Source organism: Mixophyes fleayi, chromosome 12 (genome assembly GCF_038048845.1).
Source record: "Mixophyes fleayi isolate aMixFle1 chromosome 12, aMixFle1.hap1, whole genome shotgun sequence".
Lineage (NCBI taxonomy): Eukaryota > Metazoa > Chordata > Amphibia > Anura > Limnodynastidae > Mixophyes > Mixophyes fleayi.
Window position 1 is genome coordinate 22635814 of NC_134413.1, and position 15625 is coordinate 22651438.

The following is a 15625-nucleotide window of genomic DNA, read 5'->3' on the forward strand; positions in this document are numbered from 1 at the left end:
TCCCTTATTTTGACAGAAATTTGGCTATTTTTCCCTGATTTTGGACCATTTGGAAATCTCCAAGGTCTTCCCTATTTTTGCCTCCCATTTCAATTCAAGTGGAGCTTTAGCAGGTATAGGAAACCAGTGATCAGTCAAATGTGGAAAATAAGCCGGTAGAGGAAACCCTGTGTAAGCATAAGGTTTATAGTGGACATAGTTGTATATTAGATGTCTAATCTGCAAATACTTGAAGAAAGACTTTGAGCCTCCCAAGGAAGGAGCAAATGGAAAATGCATAGGGAAACTTCTAGGGTTAACCCGCTACATGCTTTAACTTTCCTGTGCTCTTGTAAGTACATTTTTACCTTATGAGTAAAAGTTTGTGAACACTCTTGATCTGTGGGAGTTCTTCTTTCTTAGTGCTCTGCTTGTTTGCACATATACACAATAATTTTAAGTTGGATTTACTCCCCATACCAGCGAAAGTGATCACTGAAGCCGATCTCCAGTAATGTGAGCCTCATGAACGGACATGCAACCCTATCAAAAGCCTTTTAGACAAAACCAGGGCAGTAGTTACATTGTTACTTGCAGCGTGACTTAGATCCACAGATCTTCTAGCGTTGTCTGCTGCTTGTCGAACAAATAGAAAACCAAGTTGGCCAGGATGAACTAGGGACAAGATGACAGAGGTAAATCTATTTGATAGGACCTTGGTGAACAATTTTAAGTCAACATAGAGGAGAGATATTGGTCTATAATTAGCGCATAAAGGAAGAAATCATGCTTTTCTTTTTAAGTTGTGTTCCTTGCTGTGGAGAGGAGTGCCACACTGCAAAAGGACTGTCCCAAAGTCCTTTAACTCTTGTCATTGAGTTAAGCAATAAATGAAGCTAAATCGAGCAGTATTAAGAGAAAAAGAGAAAAATTGATTTTAATGAAAGGGGTATCTTTATTAATTGGGGCATTTTTGTGTGTTTGAATAATCATTTTACACTGAGCAGCAAAGTGCACCTAGAAATACACTTCCTGTCCTATAAAATTATTGGACAAGACCCAATCTCTTCCACTTAGGAGTGGAATCGGCTGTGCGTCCCTATGCACAGTAAGGAACCCCACTAAAATGCATACAACTTTGCATTGACTGCAGTAATATGTCAAATGAGATTGTTTGTAAATTTGGTCTGACGATTAGCAATGATGATGTGTGATCATCATCCTACCATGTCTGAGCACCAAATTGTCAGATATTTCAGATTTGAACATACACTTGTTTGTTTGTGTGTGTTTAGTGAAAGCTGGCTGCTGGAGGGCAGACCTGGCATCCGCATTACCCTGTCTATGGGAACCTAAGGAGAATATCTGTATTGAGGGCTCCAGAACAAACACCTCTTCTGTATTATCTGTTCTGTGTATTTAGTATTATTAAATTGCCAATTTAAAACTCACGTTAATTTAGTCAATGGTTGTTTTTATAATTTATTTTCAATTCACAGACTATTCTGCTAAAACTTTGCATGAAAAACAACAGATATTTGCTCTACAAAAAGATATAGGCTTAAGTGAAGAAACTATTTTGGATTTACAAAAATACTTAGCGCAACCTTCACAGTTATCTCTGTTGTAAGTATGATCAATAATAACTAGCAAAAATACCTGAGTTAAAAAGTGTTATATTTAGGAGGGAATTTAATTAGCTGCAAAGTGTCTCCCAACATTTCCTGAGACACATTTGCTGATATTTTTACAGCAATATCTGCTCACTTTTCCTCATGCCCCATAGAGGTGCGAGGAAAAATGAGCGGATATTTATACCGTAGTAACGGTAGGAGTGCTCATCCGCAATGTTCTGAGGAACTTCGTGGCTAATTGAATTCCCCCTTAATATAGTATAGTAATAGCATAATTAGTAAATTGTCTTTTATAGTATAATTATTTTAAATATTTTTACAACGTATTTAAATATTTTTTTTTAAATATTTTATACAAAGTTTATTTGTGTCATTGTAAGAAATTTGCTTATCACATGAAACCAAACCACAAAGCGTGAGTTGTATTTTTGGAGATTAAGTGCTAGAGAAATATAGGGACTGTTGAGATGTAAAATATTGTCGATAAAGTCATTTTTGTTGTGAATTTGTTGGGACACTAGAAATTTCAGGAATAAGAGCATAAGTATTTGTGATGTGTGTAGCACAATGTGTGAGGTGCTGTAGCCTAGTACAAACTAGCATGTAATATCACATGGTGGATGTGAACGGACAAAAAAAACTCAGTTAATTGTTTTTTCAGTTTGACAATGTACAAATAACATAAATGTGTTAAATAAAATGGTGGATTAATTTGGCATCATCCTATTCCATTTGTATGGTCCAATTGTCTAGCAAGTAGAAAGTATCATACTGAGATTCCAGAGGAATTTGTTGACACGTCTCCAGTGTTTTGCCTATCACCAGATTATTGGTACTGTGTACTGTAATGCATGTACACAGACTGCAGTGGTGGGATTTTTTGCTTCATACAGTGTGTCGGATAAAGTAAGTCATAATGTATTGAAACTTTGCAACATCATTACATCGCTACAGGGTCATTCCACATCAAATCAACACAGGGTTTCAAACCGACAATTTCAGATTGTAATGAAACTTGGTATAATAAATGCTGTCATGGGTGTAAAGAAAATCCCCAAATACTAGCCTGATATGTGCATTGGTTTTGAAGTTATACACCTTTTAAAGTTGCACTTTTTTAGCGAAAAATTAGCTTTTAACGTTTTTTTAATTTACATTTGTAGCTCTTCTTATTACTACATATCACTACCATTTGGCACTGCTGCTTTGGATGAATGGTGCTACTTTATGTGTTGGAACTGGCTGAGGGCTTCATTTGTTTTTAGTATTTCTATTTCAGATAGGGTGTATATTCAACCTGTTGGAGTTAACGGATACACCTTACACAGAACATCTACCATAGTAATCCATAAAACATTTGGTTTCCTTGGATATGATAAAGATGGTGATGGACCAGCTGGATGGTGGAATGTCACTTTCACTTGATCAATGTTTTCATCTTTCTCCAGAATAAATGCAAGCCACCATTTGTTGTCATAGAGAATGATTACATACCCTCTGATGTCAGCAAGTGGGAGCTAATACTACATTATCTTGAGGAACTGAACAGTGACCCTCTGCTCTTTTCGAAGTGTCCCAAGTTGTTTTCTGCAGCTGGACCAAATTTTTGGCATTTCAGAAAATAATTTAAACATCCATTTTGAAACAGTTCTCAACCCCTTCTTATTAGAAGTATGATTAGCCTTTTTAAATGGGTTGAAATAATAAGTTACCTGTCACTTTCCTCCATCCTTATTCTTCTTGACTTCTCTAAACCAATTTAAACACCAACCACTGACAACACTGCTCTAAACCAATTTAAATACCACAGTAGGCTTGGACTGGGCTGCCAGGGATTTGGGGAAATAATTCCCATGAGACTCTACTGAGGGGTAAGAGGAGCCTGTGCTAAGCTCCAATTGGAGGAACATATCACATGCTCCTCTCACCCATGGAACTCAGCAGAAGCCTCATGGGCTGTGCTTTTTCTTCTCTAGCTGGCTGGGTGACTGAGGCTTCTTGAGAGTACAGTGTTGCTCCCAATCTGCTGTGTCTCTCCCTCCCAGCACCACTTCGCCAAGTTGCTATTCGTCCGTGCTCCTTTTACACATTCCCCCAGTCTGATACTCCATTGTAATTAAACACTCCGCTTTTTCAAATGTGACACGAATGGTCCAGGGTCAGGTAAGGTTTGGGTGGGCTTAAATTAGTGGCAAAGGGTCTTTTCTTCACTAAGTAAAGTCCACCCAAACCTAACCTGTCCATGTAAAAGGCAGGCCTATTCAACACAATTGAAGTGTTTTTCCACATAGAGTATCTTTCCATTTAAGTTTACACGCCTGTGCAGAAGTGGGAACCGGCGCTGTCTGTAAAATCTCATCACCAAACGCACCTGAAGAGGAACGTGCATTCCTCTAATGAACTCAACTGGAAACAATATTGTTTTGTTGATTTTCTCAGATATATAGTGCCTCAATAAACACTATTTTAAGGAATTGCTCAAAACTGAAAGCTCTTGCAGCAGATGATCCCATCATGATCCCAAAATAAAACTTTGGGGATTTATTAACAACAGTATGAAAAATTGATGTTTTTTTAAAAAATTCAAAATGTTTTTTTTTAGAAAATCAGAATTTTGATTTTGAAAATGTTACATGTTAAATTTTATTCAAACATAATGCTGTGTTATATATTATATTATAGCCTTTAAAAAAGAGGTTTAAAATGAGACTTTGCCCATCTCTCTAGCTCATTCGGGTGAGCTACAAATGCAATTTTAAAAAGCGTTAAAATCAAGTTTTTTGTTAAAGAAAACAGCTTTAAAGACATATAACTTCAAACCAGTGTACATATCAGCCTAAAATGTAAGGGTTTTCTTTAAACCCATGGCAGCATTTATTATACCAAATTTAATTGAAATTAGTGAATGTAAGTAATATTTTTTTCTAAAATTGTGTTGATTTGACGTGGAATAACCCTACAACTATTATAAGATACCCACTTATAATGGCTATTAAAGCACAGTATTGTTTCATTTCATGTATATTCTGGGTAGAGTTTTCTGTGTCTGTTCTTATATTGCATAGTGCTGTTTATTCTGTTCTGTGTCCTGGGTGTAATGCTCAGGATCTGAACTCAGTCTATATCTTGTAATAGTTGCAAATACCCTTTGTAAGGATTATCTATATAGATTGTAAATAGAAAGTTATTTTTTTGTATAGACAGAACTAATTATAATATCTCCAATATGGAACATATTGGAATATAGATATCTCCAAATAATATTTTATAACTAAAAATAACTTTGTTCATTACTCTAAAGACCTGAGTCATTAAGGAGAGCAAAGCATAAAAAAGGAGTAACTTTGCTACTGGACAAAACCATGTTGCATTGAAGGGGGAGATAAATTTAAAATGTGAGGACAGATTTATAGTTGGGGTAGGACATGTCCTAGATCAATTTTAAATTTCAGTGTATAAATAAAGCTATCAAGTATTTGTGTGCTAGATGAGAAAACAGGCAATATTTAACTTATGTGCAAAATAATAAACTAATTTGCACCCCTTGCATTGTAACATGGTTTGTCCCGGAGAACATTTACTTCTTGTTTTGCCTTACTTTCCTCAATGACTCAGGCCCTAAATGTGTAACTGTAAATACTAAAAAAATCATAAAACCTTTCAAGATACACCATTTCACCAATGCATAATATTATTATTATTATTATTATTATTATTATTATTAATGATAATAATAATGATAATATTAATTGTCAGTAGAAACCAAAACTTGAAGTATGTCTAGGCTCAAAAAAACTGTAAATACTAAAAAAATCATAAAACCTTTTGAGATACACCATTTCACCAATGCATAATAATAATAATAATAATAATATTATTATTATTATTATTATTATTATTATTATTATTAATAATAATGATAATATTAATTGGCAATAGAAACCAAAACTTGAAGTATGTCTAGGCTCAAAAAAACTGGGCTAGAGGTACAGAGGGTGATGGAATAGTAGAAGGAGAACACAAGGACATTTCTTGAAAAGAAACTTCTCCATACTCATTCTTCTGGAACTCTCTGCTGCTTTTGATAGTGTTGATCACCCTCTTCTCCGTCACACCCTTCACTCCATTGACCTTCATGACACAGTTCTTTCCTGGTTCACTTTCTTCCTATCAAACCACTCCTTTAGTGTTTCTACCTCTGGGACATCCTCCCCTCCACTCTCACTGTCTGTTGGGGTCCCACAAGACTCCGTTCTTCGCCTTTTACTTCTTTCATTGTACACCTCTTCTGTTGGGGCACTAATTTGCTCATTCGGCCTCCAATACCATCTCTACGCTGATGACACCCAAATCTATATCTCTTCCCCTGACCTCTCTCGTTCTGTACTATCTCTTGTAACCAACTATCTTTCTGCTATCTCCACATGGATGTCCCAACGGTACCTAAAGCTCAATATGTCCAAAACTGAGCTTATTATCTTCCCTCACTGTCAATAACACCACAATTTCTTGGTTTTCCAAGCCCACCGCCTATGTGTCACACTTGAATCCTACCCTCTGCTTTATTCCTCACATCCAGACTCTCTCCCAGTCCTGTCGACTCCTTAAAAAAAACATTGCCAGAATACGTCCTTTTCTTACTCAACCTGCTACCAAAACTCTTATCCATTCTCTCATCATCTCCCGTCTTGACTATTGCAACCTCCTGCTATCTGACATTCCTGACACCCATATATCCACACTTCAATCCAGCCAAAATTCTGCTGTAAGACTGATCTTCCTCTTTCACCGCTCCACATCTGCTGCACTACTTTGCAAATCCCTACACTGGCTCCCTGTGTCTTTCAATATCAAATTCATATTACTCACCCTTACCTACAAAACCCTCAACAACACTACCCCTGCATACATCTCAAATCTCATATCAAAATATTCTCCCTCCCGCCCTCTTAGATCTACCTCTCATCTTCATCTTGTCTCGTCTCTGGTAACCACTTCATACTCCCGTTTCCAAGACTTCTCCCGTACTGCTCCCCACTTATGGAATTCCCTACGCTCAGTCAGACTTTCCAAGACAGCCTTCATATCTTTAGAAGCTCTTTGAAAACGTATCTCTTTTTTAGAGGTGACCTTATCCTCGATAACACTATTCACACTAATGCACCCTCACAACTATCCCAATCTCCACACTAGCTCCTCTTGTTTCAGCTGTGCCCTCTTCCATTTAGAATGTAAGCTCTCTATAGAGCAGGGTCCTTCATACCCTTTGTTTCCATGTCTGCATTTATTTTGTCTACCTTGTATGTCCCTGTTTTATGTATGTACTGTTTTCCATACTGTCCAGCACTGTGGAGCACTGTGCGCCTTACAAATCTACAATAATAAGGAAAGAGGGGAGCAGCCTGGCCGAAGTCTTGTAAGCAGGAGTGGAAAGAGTTAATCAGTGTGGTAGTACGGGGGCCGTTTGCAGAGTGGGAGGGATGGCAATGAGTGTGGGTAGAGATGAGGTTGGAGATGTAGGTGGGAGAGGATTGGTTAAGAGCTTTTTTAGGTGAGACTGAGGAGTTTAAATGTAATTCTGTAGGCCACGCAAAGCCTATATAGCGACTGGTATAGAAAGACATCAGAGACAGAGCGGCGGGAGTGAAAATAAGGTGGACAGCAGCATTGAGTTTAGACTTGAGAGGGGCAAGGCGGGAGTTAAGAAGGTCAGAGAGAAGGAGGTTACAGTAATCAAGGTGAGAGATTGCAATGGAGTGAATAAGCATTTTGTGGTGAGATAAGGATGAATCTTGGATATATTCCGGACATGGAGATGGCAGGATTTGGAGAGGGACTGAAAGTAAGGTTTGAAATAGAGGGAGAAGTCGAGGATAACCTCCTAGGAGGGTTAACTTGAGGGATAAAAAAGAGGTTAGTATCATCAACAGAAAGAGAGAAAGTTGAGGTACACCTGGAGACGGCGAAGATGATTATTTCAATTTTGGAAATATTGACTTAAAGAAAGCTCTGTGACAACGAAGCAGAGATAGCCAAGAGACAGCAGGAGACACGAGACATAAGGGAAGGGGATAGTTCATGGGAGGAAAGATAGATTTGGGTGTCATCAGCATACAGGTAGCACTGGATGCCAAATGAGTTTACGAGGTCACTAGGAAAAAAGTGTAGAGTGAGAAGAGCAGGGGGCCAAGAATGGATCATTGGGTAACTCCGACAAGTAAGGGAAGGGTGGGGGTGTGGAGTCGGGTGTAGAGACTGAAAAGGAGCGGAAAACCAGGTGAGGACAGTGTCACAGAGGTCTATACATTGGAGAGTTTGCTAAACGGAGGTATTGGTCAATGGTATCGAAGACAGCAGTGAGATTGAGAAGGATTAGAAGAGAAAAGTGTCTCTTAGATTTAGCAAAGAAAAGTTTGTTAGTGACCTTAGTGAGAGCAGTTTCGGTGAAGTGGAGGGAGCAAAATCCAGGAGTGGGTCAAGGATGGACCACAACAGTGGAGTTCTTAGATCACAACTGATTCAAAGACCAGTTAAGTAGATTTCAATAGCTCCAACATACCTACAAAATGTAAATATTAAATATATATCTACATCCATATTTAATACAATAACCAACTGACCACTAAATAATTTTTCCATTGTTGTTTGTGGTCAATGGCAATACTTATTATTAAATTAAAGTTTGGGATATCTTCTCCCCAAAAACACTAATTCATAATATTTTAATTCTAACATTATTTTTATCTTTTTTGAAAAGACGTATTCAGAAGAAGTCTTAAAAGAATAAATACATTGATTGTCCTACAGATAGTGCTCATATTAGCAGTTTTATATTCTAAGATTAGTTGAATGATTCTACTTAGCCCACCATAACAAATCTGTCATGACCCTGAGGGAGGAGTCATTTTAAAAATACCCATCCAAGTAATGTTTACTATATTAAAACTAAATCTCTCTATCCAGAATAATTATACATAGAATCAGGGCTACTTCAAACCAAGGGGATTATCTAAATACAAATACATAATATAGGCTTTATGTATAACTCACATATTTTCAATAACCCAGTAATATACAATAAAAATTGTACATCAACATCAGTTAGAATCTAAATAAATCACAAAGCTGATAAATGATGACCAATGGGGCTCTAATTATGACTAAAATGTGCTTTAAGATAAAACTATATCTACTCTGCAGAAAGCAAAACAGAGGGGAAATAAGTGATGCATAATGTTAGATAATAATACATAATGTTCTAGTTGTACACATTGATGTTGCTAATGATGTTTATCAATACACATTTTAACATACCTCATATCTCGATTATAATGTAGGCGTTCACTACTAATGAAAAACCATTTGCCATAGACAAACTAGATGGCCATATGGCTCGTTAAGAGAGCAATGTAGGGGGTAGATAATAAGTAGAGATTTGGGAAGTAGGAAAAAGGGGAAAGAAGGGTAGAAGACGTCAAAGTCATGGTGCTGTTGTCGGAATATTAAGTTGATGCGACTGGTGTTCATAGTATTAGGAGCCACCATTTTATTAAGATTGTCTTTAAAAAGGGAGGTAAACCACATGATTATCAGGAAGATACAACTCTAAACCTGAATCTTGTTTTAGCTTTGGAAAATTCTTGCTAATTTTCTTAGTGTCATGGGAAATTTTATTGTAGTTAGAAATGAACACTAAGTTCTGCTTTTGCTTTGTTAGGATGATTAAGACCAGAGCTTAAAATATCTCTATCTACAGTACTGACTTGTTTATAAGCATTATTTACTAGATCAAATCTCTAGCTTGAAATTCAAATTTCTCTTTAAGGATCAATTTCTTTTAAGCCATCTTAATTGTCCATTTGAAATATTGATTTTCTGAGGCCTATGATGGGAACTTTTTAAAAATTTGGTGCGGTCATCAATTCTTTAATAGACAAAATAAAAATTCCTCTCAATGTCAATTTAGATGTGCTCTTATGTAACTTCCTCTCTCCCCTTTTTCTCTAAACATTGGGGATGCGCACAGTCAGAGGTTGAAAGGGATTTGGGTGTACATATTTGTTTTGGCTTTGATAATCACTGGTCTTTTAGCTATGTGACCTGTGTGTGAATATTTCTGGTCTGGCACCAAGATTTTGTACTCTACCTTTCTTTTTTGCATTCATCCTAGAAACCCCTTTGTATTTCTATAATTTCACCTTTCATCAAAATCACTTTTTTTTCTCTCCCCACAAGCACAAAGAAACAAATTCTAAAAGTATTAAATACATAGTGCAGCAAAAATAATAAATAATATGATTTCTAATTATATAAAGTGCTCCATGCAAGTTAGCATTTTACCAATGTGCAGATTGTGAACCAAGATTATCTCAACAAATAGTGACATAGGAGTCACCAACTTTCACATAGTTCCAAAAATGGAAGAGCAGACATAGTGTAATATATTCATTATACATTTTAATAGTCAAAGTAAAAATAATGTATGTACAGCAAAATATAATAAAACCAGCTGATCTGTTAGGATGTTGCTTCCAGCCAGTACAGCATACACCAGATTTCTTTTTCTGATGAGGTCATGTTAGCCTTTCTAGCCTGGGTAAAACATGCTGAGGAACTGTGGTAATTTGGCTGCCTACTGCTATTTTGGAGATTTCCTTGGACTCTTATGGTTTTACCTCCACTAAGAAATCTTTTGTGTGATGTACTAGATAATACGTACTTAATTAAATCATCTCGTGATTAGTCTCTCAGATTGTATAATAGAATAGTGAGCACAAACTTGTATGATCGACTATTTAACATCCCCTCATTTATTGGCCTTCTTAAGGTAGGGAAACTTGTACATGGGCCACTGGGATTTGGGATAAGTATGCACCTGGGGAAAACCTGATATCCTGGTTCCATTATATTGAAAATATTTTTTTTCATCCAGAGAGGAATGAAAGAGGAGTTGGATTATTTTGTACAATAATTCTGTCAATATCAAATTGACATATTCTATTAATAAAGTAAATATATATATATATATATATATATATATATATATATATATATATAAAATATTGATATATGTATTCTAGAGTCATACGAAAACTACATTAATCCCACAGACGCCTGCTCAAACGTTTTTAATGATTCTTATTCACTTGAATAAGTGGCTCAAGGGGTCAGCTAATAAGAAAATGATTGCACTTTAACGCACTGTTTATGTCACAAGCAGAAGAATTGAAAGGTCAATTTGTAAGAAAAGGTTATCCCTCCAAAATAAAGCCTTTGAGGAGGTGAAAACCAGAGGTGAAGAAACATTGTTAGTTCCCAAAAAGAAGGAGGGTGGGGCAAATAGATATGAATTGCCATTTATTACAGAGTACAATGTACAGCAGAAACAAATTTAAACATTTTTAGAAAACATTGGAATCTGATGTGTAAAGATCAAAATTTAGCAAAAATTATTGCAGAAAAGCGCATTTTCATGTGTTGTAAAATACATAATTTAACAAACAAACAAATTAGTCATGAGTGCTCTGTACTATAAAGAAAAATATTATATTATATTAAATTAAAGTGTTCCATAGATGTGACACATGCATTGCTTGTAAAAGTTCAAATAGAATAGTAGTAGAATAGTTTTCTACCTTGAATGGCCGCATCTTTCTCTTAAAACAATCCATTGCCTGCAATAGCAAAAAAATGTTTACCTAATAGAATGTTCATGTGGAAATCAATATATTGGGAGAATTTCATGTCCTTTTAAAATATGTTGGGCCAAACATGAGGAACATAAAAAAGGGGGGTCACAAATAACTCTGTACCACACCATTTTAAGGAAGTCCCATCAATTCTCTAAAAGCCTCCTTGACTAAATATTTAGGTATTGAATCAAATAAAAAAACATTGAAGAAATATTACAATGACCAAGGGACAGATGGAGTGTATATGTTCAAACACTGACTCCATATGCACTCAATACAAATTTTTATTTGAAATGTTTTTTAGAACAGAAATGTGGAATAATTTTTTTGCAAATTCAGTCATGAGGAACACCACTGCAGTAAATATAAATGTGTCATCTTAACAATATTTACCAATAGAGCACTATGTGCTTACTGGTAATCAGTTGCTCCCTTATCTTGTATAGTAGTATAGGTTTAAAGAAAGACTGGTCCATATAAAGATAAATTAGAGACTAAACCCTGAGCTGTAAATAGTGGTAAACTAAAAGTAAGACAACATAAAATGGCAAGAATAGTCAGATACAATCCAAACATATCGGAGACCCATATGGTCCTGGGCTGCATATGTAGATCATATTATCCGCAAATTGGCACTGGAGGAGGACTCAAGTGAGAGACCTTGTGGTGCGCTGCTCTTTAATAAGCAAGTAGTGTCAGAGGGCACTTAGTACTAGGGTTGTTCTGAGGAAAATATGTTTGATGCACACTATGGCACAAGTGTTTCCTCTGACTCATAGAGGTGTCATTATAATATAATGAATAAGATTGCTGATACTTTTGTAGTCTAATCGCAGGTGGTGAACAAATGGCTTAAATTGCAGAGTTTGAAAACCTGTGGTGGTTTAGGGTGGATGTTCAGGATTCTTGTCAACTTAGGTGATTATAAGAATAGCCAATTTTGAATACAGGCAACATTTGTCTAATTGATATTTCTTGTACTAGAATCCATTCATTTAGACCTAAAAGTTAATGATTTAAAACCCAGTCCTCAGGAACCTTTAATAGTGCATGTTTTCCAGGTCACAAGTGAAATAATAGTACCATCTGTGGATCTTTCAAAACGTGTCAGTCAGTAATAAATACACATGTGCTACAGCAAAGAGATATGGAAAACATGCACTATTGGAGGACTGGGTTTGGAAACACTGATTTAAACTTGGCTAATAGAATCCAACATGGATGGAAACAAAATAGACATAAGACTATGTAGTTATAGGTTATTTGCTTGTGTAAGATGTTTTAAAAATAATGCTAGACGTAAATTACTATATTTTAGAAAGATGTTTTTATCAAATTATGACTGAGCTGGTAGTTTCAAATCTGTAAGATGTTTTCCTTTTAAAAAACATGCAGCACTGTCATATTATTTTGTCACCTTACTTATATTTACATATATATATATATATAAATATATATATATATATATATATATATATATATATATATATATATATATATATATATATATATATAAATGTACAGAATAAAGTAACTTGGCAAGTATCAAAGGCAAAAGAGGTTAAAAAGGAAAAACTTTATTCTGACTTTGGTAATAATTATACAGTTTGGGACTGAATAGCCCCTTTAAAATGTGCCCCATGAAGCCTTGGTTGTAAAGCATCCAAAAGATACTGGAAGGAAAAATTTCTACTCATAAGATAATGGTGCTGCTTTGGCTGAAAGATTCTGACTATAAAATACATAACCTGTTTGAATAGATAAAAAAACAGATTCCGGTTCCATCATCATAAGAGCATACTCAAATCAGACACTATCCTAGTACACCTCCATCTGTTAAAGCTTTACCGGGTGTGAGAGTGTAGATCAGACTTGATCATCTTGTTCATTTAACACATTAATAGTTTGTGCATATAAAGTACCAAGGAAATATTGTGTAGAATATAGTACTATTTTCAATACGCCGAAGCCCAAACACACATGTTTATGTTTTAGATTAAATAAAAAGCGAAAAGTATTAGCATTTTACAGAAGTGGAACTTGGTGGTTATATTTTTTATTTTAATTTTTCAGGTGTACACCTACTTGCACACTTTTTTCCAGAGAAGAAGCATTTCTTCAAAGTCAGTTGGACAGTGCAATAAATACATCTGAAAATGATAAGTATGAATATACATTTTGTATGATGACTTTTAATTATAATGACAATGGCAAGAATAGACTTATGCTTAACATCAGTAATTATGAGGGAACATGGACAACCTTTATACCATGCTCTTATAATAGCAGCTCTTACAGGGTCCAGTATGTAATAATTGTAAAATATATTTATATATGACAGGTTCCTATGTTCATATAAAGTCCTAAGAGGCCTATTTATTAATCATTATTTTCACGAAAAACTGCAGTTTTTCAGGGAACAGATGCAAATCTAAGTATCATGCAAATGTATTAACACTGCCTCTGCTTTGCATTTTTTCCAGAAATACAAAGCAATCCCCATAGATGTCTATGGGGACTGCTATTTACTGCAGTTTAATAAGTAATAAAAAGCTATTTACACATACAGTAATGTATGCCATCTCAGTCTGGTGTACATTACCATGTGTGTAATTTTGCAGCTCTGCTCTATGGGGAGAGCATTGCAGTATAGGGATCTTCGGAACCCTCACCGCATCTTATTGCTCTCCCATCCGGTCACCATCGCAAAGGTGGCCACTTTGCGTTAGTGACCATAAAAAGATCGTATAAAAGTCTTCACAGGAACAGCAGTTTTTTGTGACTGCTGTACCTGTTTGAAGTTTTTTTAATAAATACACACAATCATTTAATCCTTATCTTTGCGATAAGGATTGGAAGGGATAGTGTTAAAAATGTGGTATTTAATAATTATGCCCCACAAATATGGTAATGCATAGTTATGTGGTCACATTCAAGAAAAAAACAACAAATGTGTTTAAAAAAAAGTATTACAGTGTAAAAAAAAAAAGTTATTAGAATGTCTCTGGAACGTCAAGAGTCAGTATGTTGCCATACATTGCTATACATTGTGTTGACAGCTCTCACAGCCACATTGTACACTCAAATGTGCTTTATGAGAATATGATCTGGATTAATGTAATGGTCCATTTTGAAATGGTGACATAATCAACACACAGTTTAAATAAAGATGGTATATAACTCATGCTAGCTACCCTCTAAAAGTCTAGCTTTGAAATACATATTGCAAACTCGTTGAAGAAATGTTTTTCATGGTTTCATCAATTTCAGATATATGCCATTGCACTCTATAAAATGTGTAATACTGAGCAATTTAAAACTAGCTTTATTTGGCAAGGGCTGGGTGAGTCTCAGGAGGTTGATTGTGGTAGAGGAATTGATGCAAACCACTCAGAAGCCTCTTCAGTATAGTACATACCTTTTCAAATGAAAGGGAAATTGAATCCCAAGAGAGACTGGATTTATTATGGAAAATTTATTTTTTTTCTTCAAGTGGGCTACAACATTATTGAACTCTTAACATTTGCAATCAATTTGTGCAAAACAGTGATTGATCTTAAAAATAATATCCGTATAGTGTGCAACAATCGTGTACTAAGGCAGCACGCATTTGTACAAATGAGGATAAAGAATTGGTTTAGAAAATACATTTTAAAAGACTTATTGAAAACTTCTATAAACTTCGGAAATATAATTTATTGTATTTCTGTTTTATATACTCTATACAGATGGAGCAGACTTTAAAATAATCGGGGTAATAGAGCACCCCTTAACTAAAAGCATTAATTGCCCCATTCACATCTAACTGTTCTGCTTTGTCATTGTCTCGCACAGTGCAGATGGCAGCGCTAGTTTGGTGCCATATTGCCCAAAGTAAATCGTTCTATCTATAGTTCATTCAGAATATCTTTCTGACTGCATGAGAAATACTTTGTGTAAAAACACAATTAGAGTAAAGGTATTTATCTTAAATACAGTTTTAGAATAAATCAATGTTTAGAACAAAAGCAACATTTTGACCGATTTCCAGAGTATAATCCACCATCTGACCCACAGAAATTTTAACTCTTCTTATATTTGTTATATAGTTTTGTTTTACTTACTAAGACCTGCACTGATGTCTGTCTACTTGAAATGTACCAAAACAACAATGATTCCTTGCATAAATCAGCCAGCAGGAACTTTTCACCTATGGCAGCTTTTTGCTATAGGTCTCACAGTCAGCATTTGAAGGCCTAATTTTGCATTTCAATATAAAGATTGTTAACACTGAGGCAAGTAAACCGCCTAACAATTGATGCCTTCTGTTGAGTAATGCCA

The 15625-nt window shown here is 35.4% G+C and overlaps 1 protein-coding gene across 3 annotated transcripts in view; it reads left to right on the forward strand.

The window, feature by feature from the left end:
* Window positions 1-15625, forward strand: part of C12H14orf39 (chromosome 12 C14orf39 homolog) — a 59736-nt gene that overhangs the window by 11251 nt on the left and 32860 nt on the right. For all 3 annotated transcript variants that reach the window (XM_075193331.1, XM_075193332.1, XM_075193330.1), the window contains 2 exons: window positions 1479-1605; window positions 13379-13468. In XM_075193331.1, coding sequence (XP_075049432.1) covers window positions 1479-1605; window positions 13379-13468 — 217 coding nt within the window. The remainder of the gene's footprint in view (window positions 1-1478; window positions 1606-13378; window positions 13469-15625) is intronic.